The sequence below is a fragment of the Lontra canadensis genome, unplaced genomic scaffold (genome assembly GCF_010015895.1).
Source record: "Lontra canadensis isolate GAN:19392208 unplaced genomic scaffold, GSC_riverotter_1.0 scaffold280, whole genome shotgun sequence".
Lineage (NCBI taxonomy): Eukaryota > Metazoa > Chordata > Mammalia > Carnivora > Mustelidae > Lontra > Lontra canadensis.
This window is the reverse complement of record NW_022631274.1, coordinates 154,685-169,439: the sequence shown is the minus strand read 5'-3', so window position 1 is coordinate 169,439 and position 14,755 is coordinate 154,685. Positions and strand designations below refer to the sequence as shown.

Here is a 14,755-nt window from a genome sequence, read left to right as displayed (position 1 = left end):
TTTTTAAAATTTGGGGTCCTTTTTACTTGTGGTTTTCCTTAATTGTCATTTGTTTTTTCCAAATTTCTCTTCCGTGTCATTTATTATGAGACTTTTATCTTTCCGAAGTCCTTGTACCTTACCAAAATGGCACTGGCATTGGGTCTGAAAACTGAAAGCAATCCCTTGTCTACGTGAGATAATTACTGGGAGAAATTTAAATTTTTTCTCTAAATTTTCACAAAATAACTTGGGAGAAAAATGGCAAAAGAGATTAGTACACTTCTTTTCCTTTTGCTTCATAAATAAATAAGTACATACCCAAATAAATAAGTAGATCAATCAGTCCATCCATCCCAAGATTCATACATATATTTCACTCTATTTAGAAATAGCTAGTAACTAGTGAAAACATGTAGATGGTTTATTAAAATTCATCAGAGCCACAGGATGTAAAGAATTGGGGAACTAACTTCTTACTGGATTTGAAAAAGTTATTTAAAGTAGGTAGAGTGTCTACTATTTGTGGTCATTACTTGCTGTCTTTCAAATGATTAATTACTATTGGAAGAATAAGGAAAAGACAAGGGAATAGACTGGTGTTTACAATCATTTGTTTAGAATATTGGTGATGCTTTCCTTTCCTGATGTGATTTTTGTTGATTTGTGCACCAGTCACACCCTCATAGGTGCACAATTCTAGAGAAATAAATGACATATGTATTGCTTTCTTGTGGACTAACCAAATACATTCTTTTGTTCAAAGATGGGTGGAACAAGATCCTAAGGAAATTCTGCAGTCTGTCTATGAGTGTATAGAGAAAACATGTGAGAAACTTGGACAGCTCAATATTGATATTTCCAACATAAAAGGTATTTGAATAGAATATTTTTCTCCATGTTTTATTATCTCAAATTTGTACATTGCTTTATTCAGCACATAACTGAGTGCCTGTGCAGTGGCAAGCATCTCTGTGTGAACCCAGCATGCGACAATAAATGAGAAGATGAGGTCCCTGTTCTCATGAAGCTTTTATTCCAGTGGGTGTGAGCCCAACAATAAGAGCAGACAACTACAAGCTGATCTCAGATACTAAGAAGTCCCATGCAGACGCTCAGACTGGATGATACAGTGGGGTGTGCCTGGAAAGGCTTACTTTAGTTTGGATGGCTAGAGAAGGCCTTTCTGAGGAGGGGACACATTTGCTAAGGTCTCAGAAGCCAAAAGGGGCCAACCATGTGAATAACTGGGAGAAAAAAGTTTGAGGAAAAGGAAGCACCATGTGCAACGGTCCTGAGGTGGGAATAAGCTTAGTGTATTTCTGGGTCAGAAAAAGGCCAGTGTGTCAAAAGTGGAGTAAAAGAAGGATAAGGGCAGAGGTGCACCCGGGGTTTCAGTAGGAGCAGAGATTGGGGAAACAGGGCCTTGTCAGCCATGGTTAGGAGTTTGGGTGTTACTCTTAGTATTACAGGGAGCTGGCCATGAGAAGGTTTTAAGCAAGGTGAGAGGATGGCAGTTTGCAGACCGCTTCCTCACTACAATGTTGAGCTTTGTGGTTAAGTCATGAAGGTCTGAATGTGGACACAGGGAGACCAGTGTAGAGGCTGCTGTGGAAGTCCTGAGAAAAGAGGATGGTGACTTGACTGACAGTGGTAGCAGGGGAGGCCGACAGAGGGGGCAGAACTTGATAGTGTATTGGAAGTTAGGGTAATAGAGTAGTGCTGTGGAGGGAAATGATTGGTCAAAGCTGATGCTTGGGGTTTTTGCTGGAGCTCCCAGATAGATTGGGGAACAGCTGGGGGTGGGGGATTGGAATCAAAGCATTTTAAGAGAATCTCCCTGAAATAATTGAGAGTGTTAGATCACTACAGATCTCTATTAATTCCAAGTAGTTTTATTGTTTTTAAAGATTTATTTATTAGAGAGAGAGAGAAAGCGCACACAGCCAAGGGGAAGGGCAGAGGGAGAGGGAGAATCTCAAGCAGACTCCTCCCATTGAGCCGCCCAGGCACCCCCTTAGCTAGTTGGACCTTGCGTAAGTAAGGGCAGCCATCAGTTCGGAGTGATGGTGCCTTGATTCACATCACATTGGCTCTGAGATTTACTAACACTCCTGAGTCGAAACTTCAATTACTTATTTTGGTAGAGATGCTGGGGAAAACCTTTGAATTTTTTTTTCAGACTTTCATCTATTTGTATAAATAAAACTTACTTAAAAAAGACTGGATGGGGCACCTGGGTGGCACAGTCGTTTAAGCATCCAGCTCTTGGTTTCAGCTTGGGTCGTGGTCTCAGGGTGGTGGGATCAAGCCCCACATCAGGCTCTCTGCTCAGCGGAGAGCCTCCTTCCCCACCCGAACCCCCGCACCACACCCCCCGCCTGCCTCTCTGCCTACTTGTAATCTCTGTCAAATAAACACATAGAAATCTTCAAAAAAATTTAAAAATAAATTTAAAAAACCCGAGAGCATACAATTTTCAGTGATTACATTCTCTTGTATCAAATGTAGTTACCACACAGTTAGAGGAAAGAGAAACCCCCACATCTGCTGCCTGGCCCTGCTGAACATATGCACACACACATCTGTCTTCTCTCTACTCTGGGCGGGGGCAGCGTCTTAGAACACCTTTCTAAGGTGTCTTAGAAAGGCACCTTGTTCTCCAAAACAGCTTCCCAGCTGTGGCTGCAGCTCATTTCCAAATGTTACAACGTGCCTTAAGCACACATTTTTCAGAGGCTGTTTTTCTTACAAAGCTTTAGACCTCTTCCCACACAGCACTTATAGTGGCCCCAAAGCCTTCCTCCAGGGCTCTTACTATTTCACTTCTGGTCGTTTTTGGGTTTGTTTTTTTTTTTTTTTCCTAAAAATGTGTTCCAATTACAAATTAGGATTTTATTTTTAATAATTTTTAAGTGGGCTCTAGGGCCAGCATGGGGCTTGAACTCATGACCCCAATATCAAAGAGTTGCATGCTCTACCAGCTGAGCCAGGGAGGTGCTCCTGATTTTATTTTATTTTATTTTTGTATTTTTTGTACATTTTTAAAAAAGATTTTATTTATTTATTTGACAGCGATCACAAGTAGGCAGAAAGTCAGGTGGGGTTGGCGGGGCGAGAGTGGGGGGCAGGCTCCCTGCTGAGCAGGTAGCCGGATGTGGGGCTCCATCCCAGGACCCTGAGATCATGACCTGAGCCGAAGGCAGAGGTTTTAACCCACTGAGCCACCCAGGCGCCCCTTTTTTATACATTTTTAAAAATATTTTTTATTATTCATTTGAGAGAGATAACGAGCACAAGCATGAGCAGGGGGAGAGGCAGAGGGAGTGGCAGAGGAAGAGGGAGAAGGAAACTCCCTGCTGAGCAGGGATCCCGGTGTGGGACTCGATCCAAAGACCCCAGGATCATGACCGGAGCAAAAGGCTAACTGAGTGAGCCACCCAGGCGCCCCCTGGTTTTATTTTTTTTTTTTTTTTAAGATTTTGTTTATTTGACAGAGATCACAAGTAGGCAGAGAGGCAAGCAGAGAGAGAGAGAGGGAGGAGGAAGCAGGCTCCCTGCAGTCCCCTGATGTGGGACTCTATCCCAGGACCCTGAGATCATGACCTGAGCTGAAGGCAGAGGCTTAACCTGCTGAGCCACCCAGGCAGCTCCCCCTGGTTTTATTTTTAAATGAGGGTGCCTACGGTCCTTAATTTTCCCAACAGTTATAACAACCAGCAGTATTTACAAAGGCTTTTTCTAAGTATATTTTCTTAACTGTCATAACTTTTCACAGACAATGTCAAGCAAAACTGAACCAGAGATTGTGAAGTTAGCATTAACTAGTTAATTTTACTTGCAGCACTATTGTTGAGAAAAATATCTACCAGGAAAGAATATGCAGGTAAAGCATGAACCTCCTAGATACAATGTACTGCATTGTGTTTTATATATGCCATTGATGATAGTACTTGTAATTAAAAGACTGTGGGGCCAGGAAATTATATATATTTTATACATGGAACTGTCATATGCCCCTAAATGGGAGATAGACCAGGATGGAGAATTATAGAACCCGAATGTGTAATTCTGAGAAAAACAGAATTAAAATTAGGCACGATTTTTTTTTAATTTTTAACGATTTTATTTATTTGTCAGGGGGAGAGAGAGAGGGAAAGAGCATACAAGCGGGAGCGGCAGGCAGAGGGAAAAACAGGCTCCCTACTGAGCAAGGAGCCCGATTCTGACTGCTAGTTGCAGCACACACACTTCTCTTAATAGTGCCTAATTTTATGGGATGCCTGGGTGGCTCAGTTGGTTGGCGTCTGCCTTTGGCTCAGGTCATATCTCAAGGTCTTGGGATTGAGCCCTACATTGGGTTCCCTGCCAAGTGGGGAGCCTGCTTCTCCTCCTGGCTCTGCCACACTGCCCCTGCCTATGCTTGTGCTCTCTCTTCTCTGTCAAATAAATAAAAATTTAAAAACCTTTAAAATTTTTATTTATTTATTTTAGGGGGAGAGAGTGAGCATGCACAAGCACAAGTGCGGGGAGGGGCAGAGGGAGAGAAGCAAACTCCCCGCTGAGTAGGGAGCCCATCATGGGGCTTGATCTCAGAACCCTGAGATCATGAGCTCAGTGGAAATCTTGAGTCTGGTGCCAAATCAACTGAGCCACCCAGATGCCCCAGAAAATTTCCTTTAAAAAAAAAAAAAAAACACAGGGGTGCCTGGCTGGCACAGTAGGTAGAGCATGTGACTCTTGATCTCAGGGCCATGAGTTCAAGCTCCACATTAAAAAAAAAAAAGAAAAAACCTTAAAAAAGTTCAGAGGATTTTAGGGTAAAGTGACAGGAAGTTAGAACACTGAAAAAGTTCAGAGGTACTGCATAAGGCCTGTGTGCCCTGAGTAGAAACCAGTAATGAAGATGTATTTATGGCTGCAGGAGAATTCCTGAGAAGCTCTTTTGCTGGACTTTGACTGTCTGCAAGAAAAGCAATAGTTACTTGGCACAAAGGAATCAAGATAGAAGGGAAAGAAGGAATGGTCAGGGAGGAACCTGTGACCAATGAGTCAGATAGAATATAGCCCTAGATTGCATTCTAAATATAAGTTAGAGTGAGCCAATAAAGAAGGGTAGCCCAAAGGGCAGAGGATAGTGACTCAGAGACTGTAGCTAAGTGAGCAAAAATTAACCTAGTGGGGAGGAATAGGAGATTTTACTGGACCATGAATTCATTGTGATCCCACAGTGTAAAGTTGTCACTAAAACTGTCATGTTCACAGTATTCCATTGCTGAGGTCCCACTGAATTCTCTGGCCTCTGTTTTGTCCTCAGTACTGCTGGGCAATTCCTTTATGGGTCCTTCTATACAACTATTAGTCCACTCTTTTCCTCAATAATATTGATGACAATGAGGGGCACTTGGGTGGTGCAGTCGATTAAGTGACCAAATCTTAGACGGCTCAGATGGGATTGACCCCTAAGTCAGGCTCCATGCTCAGTCTGGAGTCTGCTTGGAGTCTCTCTCTCTCTGCCCCTCCTGCTTGTGCTTTCTCTATCTCTAAGATAAATTAATTACTTAAAAATAATAATATTGATGACAATGAATGGAAGCAGTAAGGAGCATTTATTGAGCGGTTACTATGTGCTGGGCACTATCATAATAAGCATTAACCTAGGGGTTCCTCATTGTAACCTGTTAGGTGAGAACTATTACCTCCATTTTGCAGAAGATGAAACAGATTGAGATCTAGGGTCATGCTGCTAGGAAACAGGAATTCGAATTTGAACCCCAGCAGTCTGGTTTCAGAGCCTGAGCTCTAATTAAATAGTGCCGGAAACCCTATGATCTTATTTTGCTTGAGCTCATTTGAGCAGATAGCCTTGTGTTCTACTTCACAGAGAACATTGAGGCTGTGGGGGCTTAATTCCTCATTTCCTATTCCTGTACTTACCTAGAACTCTTACCCACTTCCCCACATCCCAAGGAAAGCAATAGCCTTTTGTCTTCTTGAGGCTCTTCCCTCCACCTGTCATTAATCTCATCCCCTCCTGTCACTACAAGAATCAAGACCATGTCCAATTGATTTCTAGCTCCCCTGCTCCCCCACCACATTCTCCTTTGTTTTCCATCTTTATTCCTACAAACATCAGTGTCTTCTGATATTAAGGAAATGCCCCCAAATCTCTTCCTTTTACCCTATGCCTTGAAGTTTCTTGAAGTAAAGACTGTCAGTCATCTTTGTACCCTTAGAAGAGATGTTCTGGTAAGTAAATTTGCTTTGGATATAGGTTATTTAGATAAACTATTAGCTAGACTCTCTAAGAAAAAAAAGAGAGGGCTCAAATAAATAAGAAATGAAAGGGAAGAAGTTACAACTGATACCAAAGAAACACAAAGCATTGTAAGACAATGCTATAAACAATTATAGGTCCGTAAGTTGGACAACCTAGAAGAAATTGATACATTCCTGGAAACCTGCAGTCTTCCCAGACTGAATCATGAAGAAATAGAAAACCTGAATAGGCCAAACATAAGCAAAGAGCTTGAATCCATAATCAAAAACTAAACAAAAAGGCCTCTGCCCAGCAAAGGAAACCATCAACAAAATAGGCAACCTACTAAATGGGAAAATGTATTTGCAAATCATATTATCTGATAAAGGGTTAATATCCAAAATTACAAAGAACTACAACTCAATAATAGCAAACAAACAGTCTGATTAAAAAATGATCATGGGACCCAAATGTCATTTTTCCAGAGAAGTCCTACAGATGGCCCACAGCAAATGGAAAGATGCTCATCATCACTCATTATCAGGGAAGTACAGATCAAAACCACAGTGAAATATCCCGTCACACCTATCAGAATGGCTGTTGTCAAAAAGACCATGACAGCTATTAGGGAGGATGTGGAGGAAGGGGAACCATCATGCTCTGTTGATGAGAATGCAAACTGGTACAGCCACTGTAGAAAACAGTATGCAGGTTCCTCAAAAAAGTAAAAACAGAGCTACCATATGGAAATGAAAACACTAATTCGAAGAGATAAACACACCCCTATGTTCATTGCAGTTATTCAAAATAGCCAAGACAGGAGCACCCATAGTGTCCATTGATGGATGAATGGAATATCCAGTGGAATATTATTCAGCTATGAAAAATGAACTCTTGTCATTTGTGACCACATAGATGGACCTTAAGCGTATGCTAAGTGGAATAAGTCAGAGGAAGACAAACACTGTAGGACTTTACTTTTATGTGGAATTCAAAAAACAACACAAAACTCACAGATGCAGAGAACAAATCAGTGGTTGCTGGTGGGAGGGTGGCAAAATGGGAGAAGGGAGATGAAATACAATCTCCAGTCATAAAATAGGTAAGTCATGGGGATATATTGTATAGCGTGGTGACTATAGTCAACAGTATTGTATTGCATATTATGTAACTTTGTATGCTGACAGGATACTAGATTTACTGTGATCTCTTTGCAGTACATACACCTACCCAATTCTATTGTATACCTGAAACTATGTTCTGTGTCAGTTATAGACCTCAGTAAAGTACATATATTGTTCATTTTCCATAGGCCAGTTTTCATTGCTGTTACACACAAAATCTCCTTAAAATAAAATCTAAGTAATTAACTTTAAGATTTTAGGGGCACCTGGGTGGCTCAGTGGGTTAAGCCTCTGCCTTCAGCTCAGGTCATGATCTCAGGGTCCTGGGATCGAGTCCCACATCGGGCTCTCTGTTTCGCAGGGAGCCTGCTTCCTCCTCTCTCTCTATCTGCTTGCCTCTCTGTCCACTTGTGATCTCTCTCTGTCAAATAAATAAAATCCTAAAAAAAAGACCTACATTTAGATTTTAGTGTATTATTTTAAAGATAAATGGTTGTTTTGAGCTTTAAAAAGAATTACTTAGCACAAGGGAACTATTGGTCCTCCTCAGGTCTCTGCTGGTCAGAACATTCCTATCATGTTTTATTCTGGTTGTACAATTTGAACAGTACAGACAGAAAGTTGTGTGTTCCTAGGGGTGGTGGTGAAGGGATTTTAAATGATGCCACATGGAAGGGTGGATATCTGGCTCTGTCGGAGAGCATCTGACTCTTGATCTTGGGGTTGTGAGCTTGAGCCCCATGCTGGGCTTAGGCATTACTTAAAATAAAAATAAATAAACCATGCCATATGGTGGGAGTAGTGGAAGAAAATTAGACTGTTTAGCTTACACAGGGGAAGAGAAGACCTGGGGGGCAATATAGCTGCCTCAAGTTTGTGAAAAACTTGCACGTAGGAGAAGTATTAACCTTACACCATATATCTGCAAAGCCTGTGGCAGAGATCTGTAGGTGAAAACTAAGGAAGAGGATTTTTTTAAAATAACAAAGTTGTGAATAAAGATTGGTCTGCCTCGAGAGAGGTAGTATTTTATCACTAGAAGGGCTGTCTGAATGGTCATATGATGAATGGTTTTCGGGGAAATTTAAGAGGAAGACCTGTTATTGATTATAGAGCCTTTAAAGTCAGTTCTCACCTTATACTCCAGAGAGTTCGATCCTTCCGTCTGATGTGTTCAACCCGGGCTGCATGGTAGAATCGCTTGGAGAGTTGTAAAGGAAAAATACTGATGTTCAGATCCTACCCCAGTCTGTTAAATTGGAATGTTTGGGTCATGGCCTGGGCACTGATATTTTTTTTAAAAAGCTCTCCGGTTGGTTCTGATGTACAGCCGAGTCTGAGAACCTCTGCTAGAGCCGACTCAAGCTGAATTGAATAAAACGGCATGGGTTAGTATTTTCACCTAGAATAACTACGACTACAGTGTTTGAGTTGTGTGAAGGTCAGTGTAATGTAAATGCCATCACATACTGTATTTATGCCTTATTCAAATTCATATGTCTTAGAACATATTCCATTATGGAAACAAAATAATTTCTGAAGAACCACAATAGGAGGTTGCCCAGTGTGAAGGGTTTTATCTGTAGCTGTTTTCTTAAAATGTAGGAGTGCGCGTGCCCCCAGAGGGAAATTGCCTATGACACTTCATAAGTAAATGGATGAGGTGATTATTGGTCTCCATAGAATAATGAATTGGGTATTGTAAATTTGAAATTAGTGCATTCCCTTTTTTATAAGGTCACCTGGGAGCCTTTCGTTTGGATACAGACCTGGGTCCATGTTGTCATGTGCTTGTAGTGAAGTGCAGAGCAGTCTTGCAGAAATACAGAGAAGCACTTGACAGTGGGTGTTTACTTCTCCCAGAGCTGCTCACAGACAGTATATTCATTGCCACTACAGAAGTGCCAAGTGTTTTTTCAAATTGTTAAGTTTCGTTATGCTTGTTAAAAAAAAATACACATGAGAACGATTCTTCTGAAGTAGTTTTCTACTTGTTTAATTTATATTCCCTTCTGTTTAATCTTCTCTTTGAAGCTATTGGTGTCAGTAACCAGAGGGAAACCACTGTAGTCTGGGACAAGTTAACCGGAGAGCCTCTCTACAATGCTGTGGGTAAGCTGTTGTTCATGGATGTCAAATGCAAGGCCTTTCTCCACTTGCAAGCACTGTCCCCCTGAAATGTGTGGCTGAGAAAGCATGCAGCCGTGTTTCCTGTATTCGGATGGGATGGCCAGAATTGTCCTCTAAGAAATGAGTTGTTTTCCATTTGCCACTTCCAGGTATTAATTGACATCTTGAATCACATCTTTCTCTTACTTTCTCCTTTTCCTGATTATTTGTATTATACAAATGGTTCAGCATTGCCACAAATGTTTCACAGTCCCTGCTGTTCCTGACGCCTAAAACAGATCACGCCTCCTCCCCTGAAAAATCAAAATTACACATGTTCACAGTCATCTCTCCATGAGGTACTTGTGTACTTGTTCTTCCCATCTAGTAATTGGAATTGACTCATCTGAGGTTATGAAAATAAAATCTCTACATTTTAGCTCCTTCTGCTACACATCGGGCTATTTCAGCAGGGGTTCAAAAACTCAAAATTGCAAATAACACCCAATATTAGGTATTACATCTTACTTAAATGTGAATGACCATGAGTATAATGTAGCATACTCTTTGCACGTGACATTTGGGTGGTAAATGACACTGTCAGTTGCTAAAAGGAGAAGTTTGTTGTAAATATACTGTTACTGAAATGCATCATTCTGTTCACAAATAGTAAAACACAAGTTTTTGTCAATAAAATACCAGGTCGTGAGGTGGGGAATGGAGGCAGAAGCAGAGATGGGATGATTTCTAGAGTGACCTGTTTTTACTTGATAGTTATTTGAGTAGTGTAGTTACTTTAGTATTGATTGGGAGAAAGTGATATTCAAGCAGAAAATACACTAAAATGGTGCCTTGTAAGAATAGCATGAAACCTTTAGAAAAAAACCTTAATAAAAAATTAAGGTATTTAATGTTACTGTGTTATCAGAGGCCATTTAGTTTGTCTTCTGTACTTGTTATAAAAAAAAAAATTAAAGGCTCAGAAATGTCAAAGAATTGCAACCATAGGTCTGTTACACAAAAGTACATGTTTTAAATCTTTATTTTATTTTCATTCTTATGAGCAAGTCATGTTGAATACAAGTAAAGCAGGACATTACAATTTTCATGACTGATATCCAGGGGGTACTCTTTCACAGATCACTATTTGCCAACTTCTTGAACTAGTTAGGGTTTTACTTTTTTTTTCCCCTTATGGAAAAGGAAGGACCTTCTCAAAGGAGCCAGAAAGTTCCTGTTAAACTCTAACTTTGAATTGTAAAAATGCAACTTTGGACTTTGAGTTGTCATTTTAAAATAATGCAACTAGGTTAGTTGAAGTTATACTTAAAGTAAAAGATTTAAGTAAAAATTTTATCAGAAATACTTTGTTTTTCTGATGTGCTTATGTACTCGTTTCCTTTTCTTCTACCATTGTCCCTCTGTGCCCCATCCTATGTGCTTTTCAGTACTAATTTCTACTGCATCTGTAGAATGTGAAGAACTTTTTTCAATCCTGAGCCAGGCTCTTGTCTGAGAACTTACGTGTTTGGTGCTATACTGGGTGTATTATAGAGGGTATGAGTTATTGGCCAGTTTTTATGAGCATTTTGTAACCTAGTTTTGGTAAGAGACTAATACAAAATTAGGGAATCATTGATAAACTATGCTGCTAAAATGAATAGGAATTAGAGCAAGTGCATGTTAGTATGGATTTTGAATTTGGACATACTGTTGGGGGAGCTTGAACTCCGTCCTAGACCTTGAAGAATGTGTTGTATTACATTAGGAAAAACGAAAAATGAAAGCTAGTGTGAACAAGTTATGAAAGTGAAAATGTCTAAACATACCTCACCAGAGTGAAGAGACTAATCAGATTTGCAGATAGGATGACTTATTTATTAGTTTTAATAGAACTAGCAGTGATAATAATGCTCAGTAAGTCCTAACATTGCTGTGTACTACACATTGTGCTAAACACTTTGCCCATATTATTTAATCTCAATGATCCCAAAGCAGGTTTTACATGCCTTTTCTTACAAATGAATTATGGGGGAAACAGCTACATAACTTGTCCATTGCCATATAGCTGTAAGTAGAGGTAAAGCCACAGTTTGAACATAAGTCTCTCCAACACTCAAGTCTGTGTTCTCGTTTGGTTAAAAAGGGGTTGGTGAGGATATGGAGGGCACTGAAAGCCATACACTGGGTAATATGGGACAAAATGAGTAATAAAGGAGAGTTATCTTCCCATATGGTAGAATGGGTTATTTCAAATGCACCTCTTGAGAACAGCTCGAGAAGTTGTACAAAACAAAATAAAACTGCCTGAGGGACTGGAAGGCTACCAAGGCAGTGAGGAATTATGGGAACAAAATCCAGGAGCGAGGGAAAGCCCAGAGAGATAAGCCTGGCATTTGTTGCTGCTTATTCCTTAGAAATACTTGTAGATTCTAAGAGCGGTATCTGAGGCTAAGTAGTATTTTCATAGGTTCATGGAAATAGGGAGGCAAAAGGTAGTCAGGCTGGCAGGAGTAGAGATGAATGTGGGCAAAATCTTGCAACTGTGAAGGGCCACCCCTTGAAGTAAGGTAAAGTAGGAATATACTACCCATCACAGGACTTAGAGCCCAGATTCAAGTAAGTTACAGCACTGAGTGGATTATGGTGATCTAAGATTGCTAATGCGTTTAGCCTAACTTCCTTTCAGAAACAAAAATGAACCCTTCCTGGAGGAAAATTATCTCTAGAATTTTTCGTATATGATTTCTAGTTTTCTGTAAAAAATAATTAAGCATACAAAACAAGACATGGCTAAAAACAGAAACAAATAACCTTAGAAACCAACCCATAAGAAATCCTGATATTGGAGTTACCAGACTTTAATCATAATCAACATGTTCAAGGAATCCCTTGACAGGATTGATCATCTTAGCCAAGAGTTGGAAAATTAAAAACAAATTCTGGAACTGTATTAAAAACTCAGTTGATAAGTTTTACATCAGATTAGACACAGTTGAAGATGAATTAGTTGACTGGAAGAGAGATCAGAAGTAAATATCCAGACTAGAGCACAGGGAGACAAAGGTTTAGAAAACCAAAAAGAATCTGGGAGAAAGATGGGGTAAGGTGAGGAGGTCTAACATACTTGTAATTGGAGTCCCAAGAGAAAAGGAGAGTGAAACGGTAAGGTTTTTCAAAACTGATGAGAGGTACAGATTCAGGAAGCACTGTGATTCCCAGGCAAGATAAATACACAGAAAGCCATATGTAAACATATGCGGAGACCTGAAGATAAAAAGAAAAACTACACAGCCAGAGGTTATGACCTTCAAGAGAACCCACACTGACTTTCAGTTGATTTTTCAATGGTAGCAAAGTAAGTCTGAATACCGTAGAATGAAATCTCTAAAGTGCTAAATGAACATAACTTCATCTAGGATTCTGTACCCATGAAAATTAAGGTGAAATGCAAAAGCAAAGACAAAAACTGCTAATTTGGTGGCATAAAACAGTAACATCTTAGGATGTTCAAAATTTATTAAGAATTAAAAGACATGGCAACAGTTGTACATGAAAGGAACTTGGGGTAGATGAGTCTATAAACTGTTTTTGAGGTCCTTGTATTGTCAAGGATGCATGTTGTAATCTCCAGGGTAAGCAATGAGAGTAAAATAATGTATAATTAGCAAGTTTATAGTGGAGGAATATTGAATGATTTTTTTTAAAAAGGCAGGAAAGGAAAGAAAGAGGAATGTGAACCAGGAAGGAAGGAAGGACAAATAGAAGGAATTTAAATCCAAATATGTAAGTAAGTACATTAAAAAGGATGAGATTCGTTTCTCGTAAAAATCTGGCAAAAGCGTTGAGCCTGGTAATCAGTGGATGGGATTAGTGCCAAGACAGTAGAGAGAAGGCAAACTGGAAAGACCTTTCTGAGGGAAGTCGTAACCTGTATGTTAGTAAATCAGATGGGGCATAAAGATAAGGGGCAGCGAGGGGTGGTGGGGGGCAGGGCTGCAAGATTTTTAGCCTCAGAGAACAGACGGAAATTAAGATTTAATGGCTGTCAGCCTGGGAGAAAAATGGCTGGCTTCTTTGAACAAGGTGAATATTAGACTTGTAATCAAAGCTCATTTCTGAGAAATTAGGTTCGTGGCTCTTGTATAAAGAGATTGTTCAAATGTAAGATGGAGACTTAAAGTCATTACCAGAGAGGTGAAAGTCTCATTTTATTACAGATGACATCACTGTAGGAATGAAGGTAAATTATTCAACGAAAGTTCAAGTGCCCTTCTGTGTACATACAGGTTCTGTGATAAGCCCTAGGCAGCTGGTGACGAACCGGGCCGTCACCATGCTTGCCTTTGAGACTCAAGGCTAAGGAGAGGAATCTAGAAGTGAGAAGGGAAAGCAAATAGAAAAGGAGAAGGAAGGAGTAATTAGCTGAGAAGGGGAGCCACTACTCAATTATGACAAGGATAGATTCTGCCTCCCATTTCATGTTGCCCAGGAAAACACTCAGGTGTCGTATCTCCATGCAAGTCTCAGTTGAGAATATCAACATAATATTAAACATTCAGCAGCTTTCTCTTAACACAGGGTGGGATTGGTAGAAACAGAATCATATTTTCACCTATCTTTGTCTTTGAGCTTCGTCTTTGTTTATACCACAGTCTGTGGGTTTGATTCTCTCTCTCTCTCTTTCCCCCTGCCCTATGCCTTTCTCTTACAAATCTTTCACTCTAGGCCTGTCCTCTTCATCTCTCTTTACTTAATTATGTAACCGATGAGCAGTGTTTGTTATAAACAAGCCAACAAGAGAAGCAGTCTACGCTTCTTTTTCTTAAAAATTGCATTTTTTATGTGGCCTTCTGGTTTATGTTCCAGAGGTCCTTAATAAGCCATCAGCTTACTCACCCCCCAGTACCTGCCTATCAGTGGACCTGAAATACATTTGATGAAGAAGCTGAAAGCTGAGAAAGGCTATGTTTTTCTTGTAATAAAGGTGTATGAAGAAGCTGAAAGCTGAGAAAGGCTATGTTTTTCTTGCAATAAAGGTGTATGTGTTTACTGATGTCTTTTGTAACAGATACAGTTACAGGCACAGAAAAAAAAGCTTAAAAATCAGTCCATGGAGGCACAGATGGCCTGTTTCATACAGTTTGAGAATGTATGTGTTAATTGTGAGGTAGACATTGGTGTCGTACCTGAAATGAGCAGTGTCACTGGGCATCACTGCTTTGCAGTTTCTGGGCCATGATGTAGCCATTGACTCCGATGGGCCACCCGGCTGGATTGCAGG

The 14,755-nt window shown here is 40.2% G+C and overlaps 1 protein-coding gene across 3 annotated transcripts in view; it reads left to right on the top strand.

Annotated features, from left to right (window-relative positions):
• Positions 1–14,755, top strand: part of LOC116862623 (glycerol kinase-like) — a 72,264-nt gene that overhangs the window by 12,499 nt on the left and 45,010 nt on the right. For all 3 annotated transcript variants that reach the window (XM_032849977.1, XM_032849978.1, XM_032849979.1), the window contains exons 3-4: positions 746–852; positions 9,397–9,474. In XM_032849977.1, coding sequence (XP_032705868.1) covers positions 746–852; positions 9,397–9,474 — 185 coding nt within the window. The remainder of the gene's footprint in view (positions 1–745; positions 853–9,396; positions 9,475–14,755) is intronic.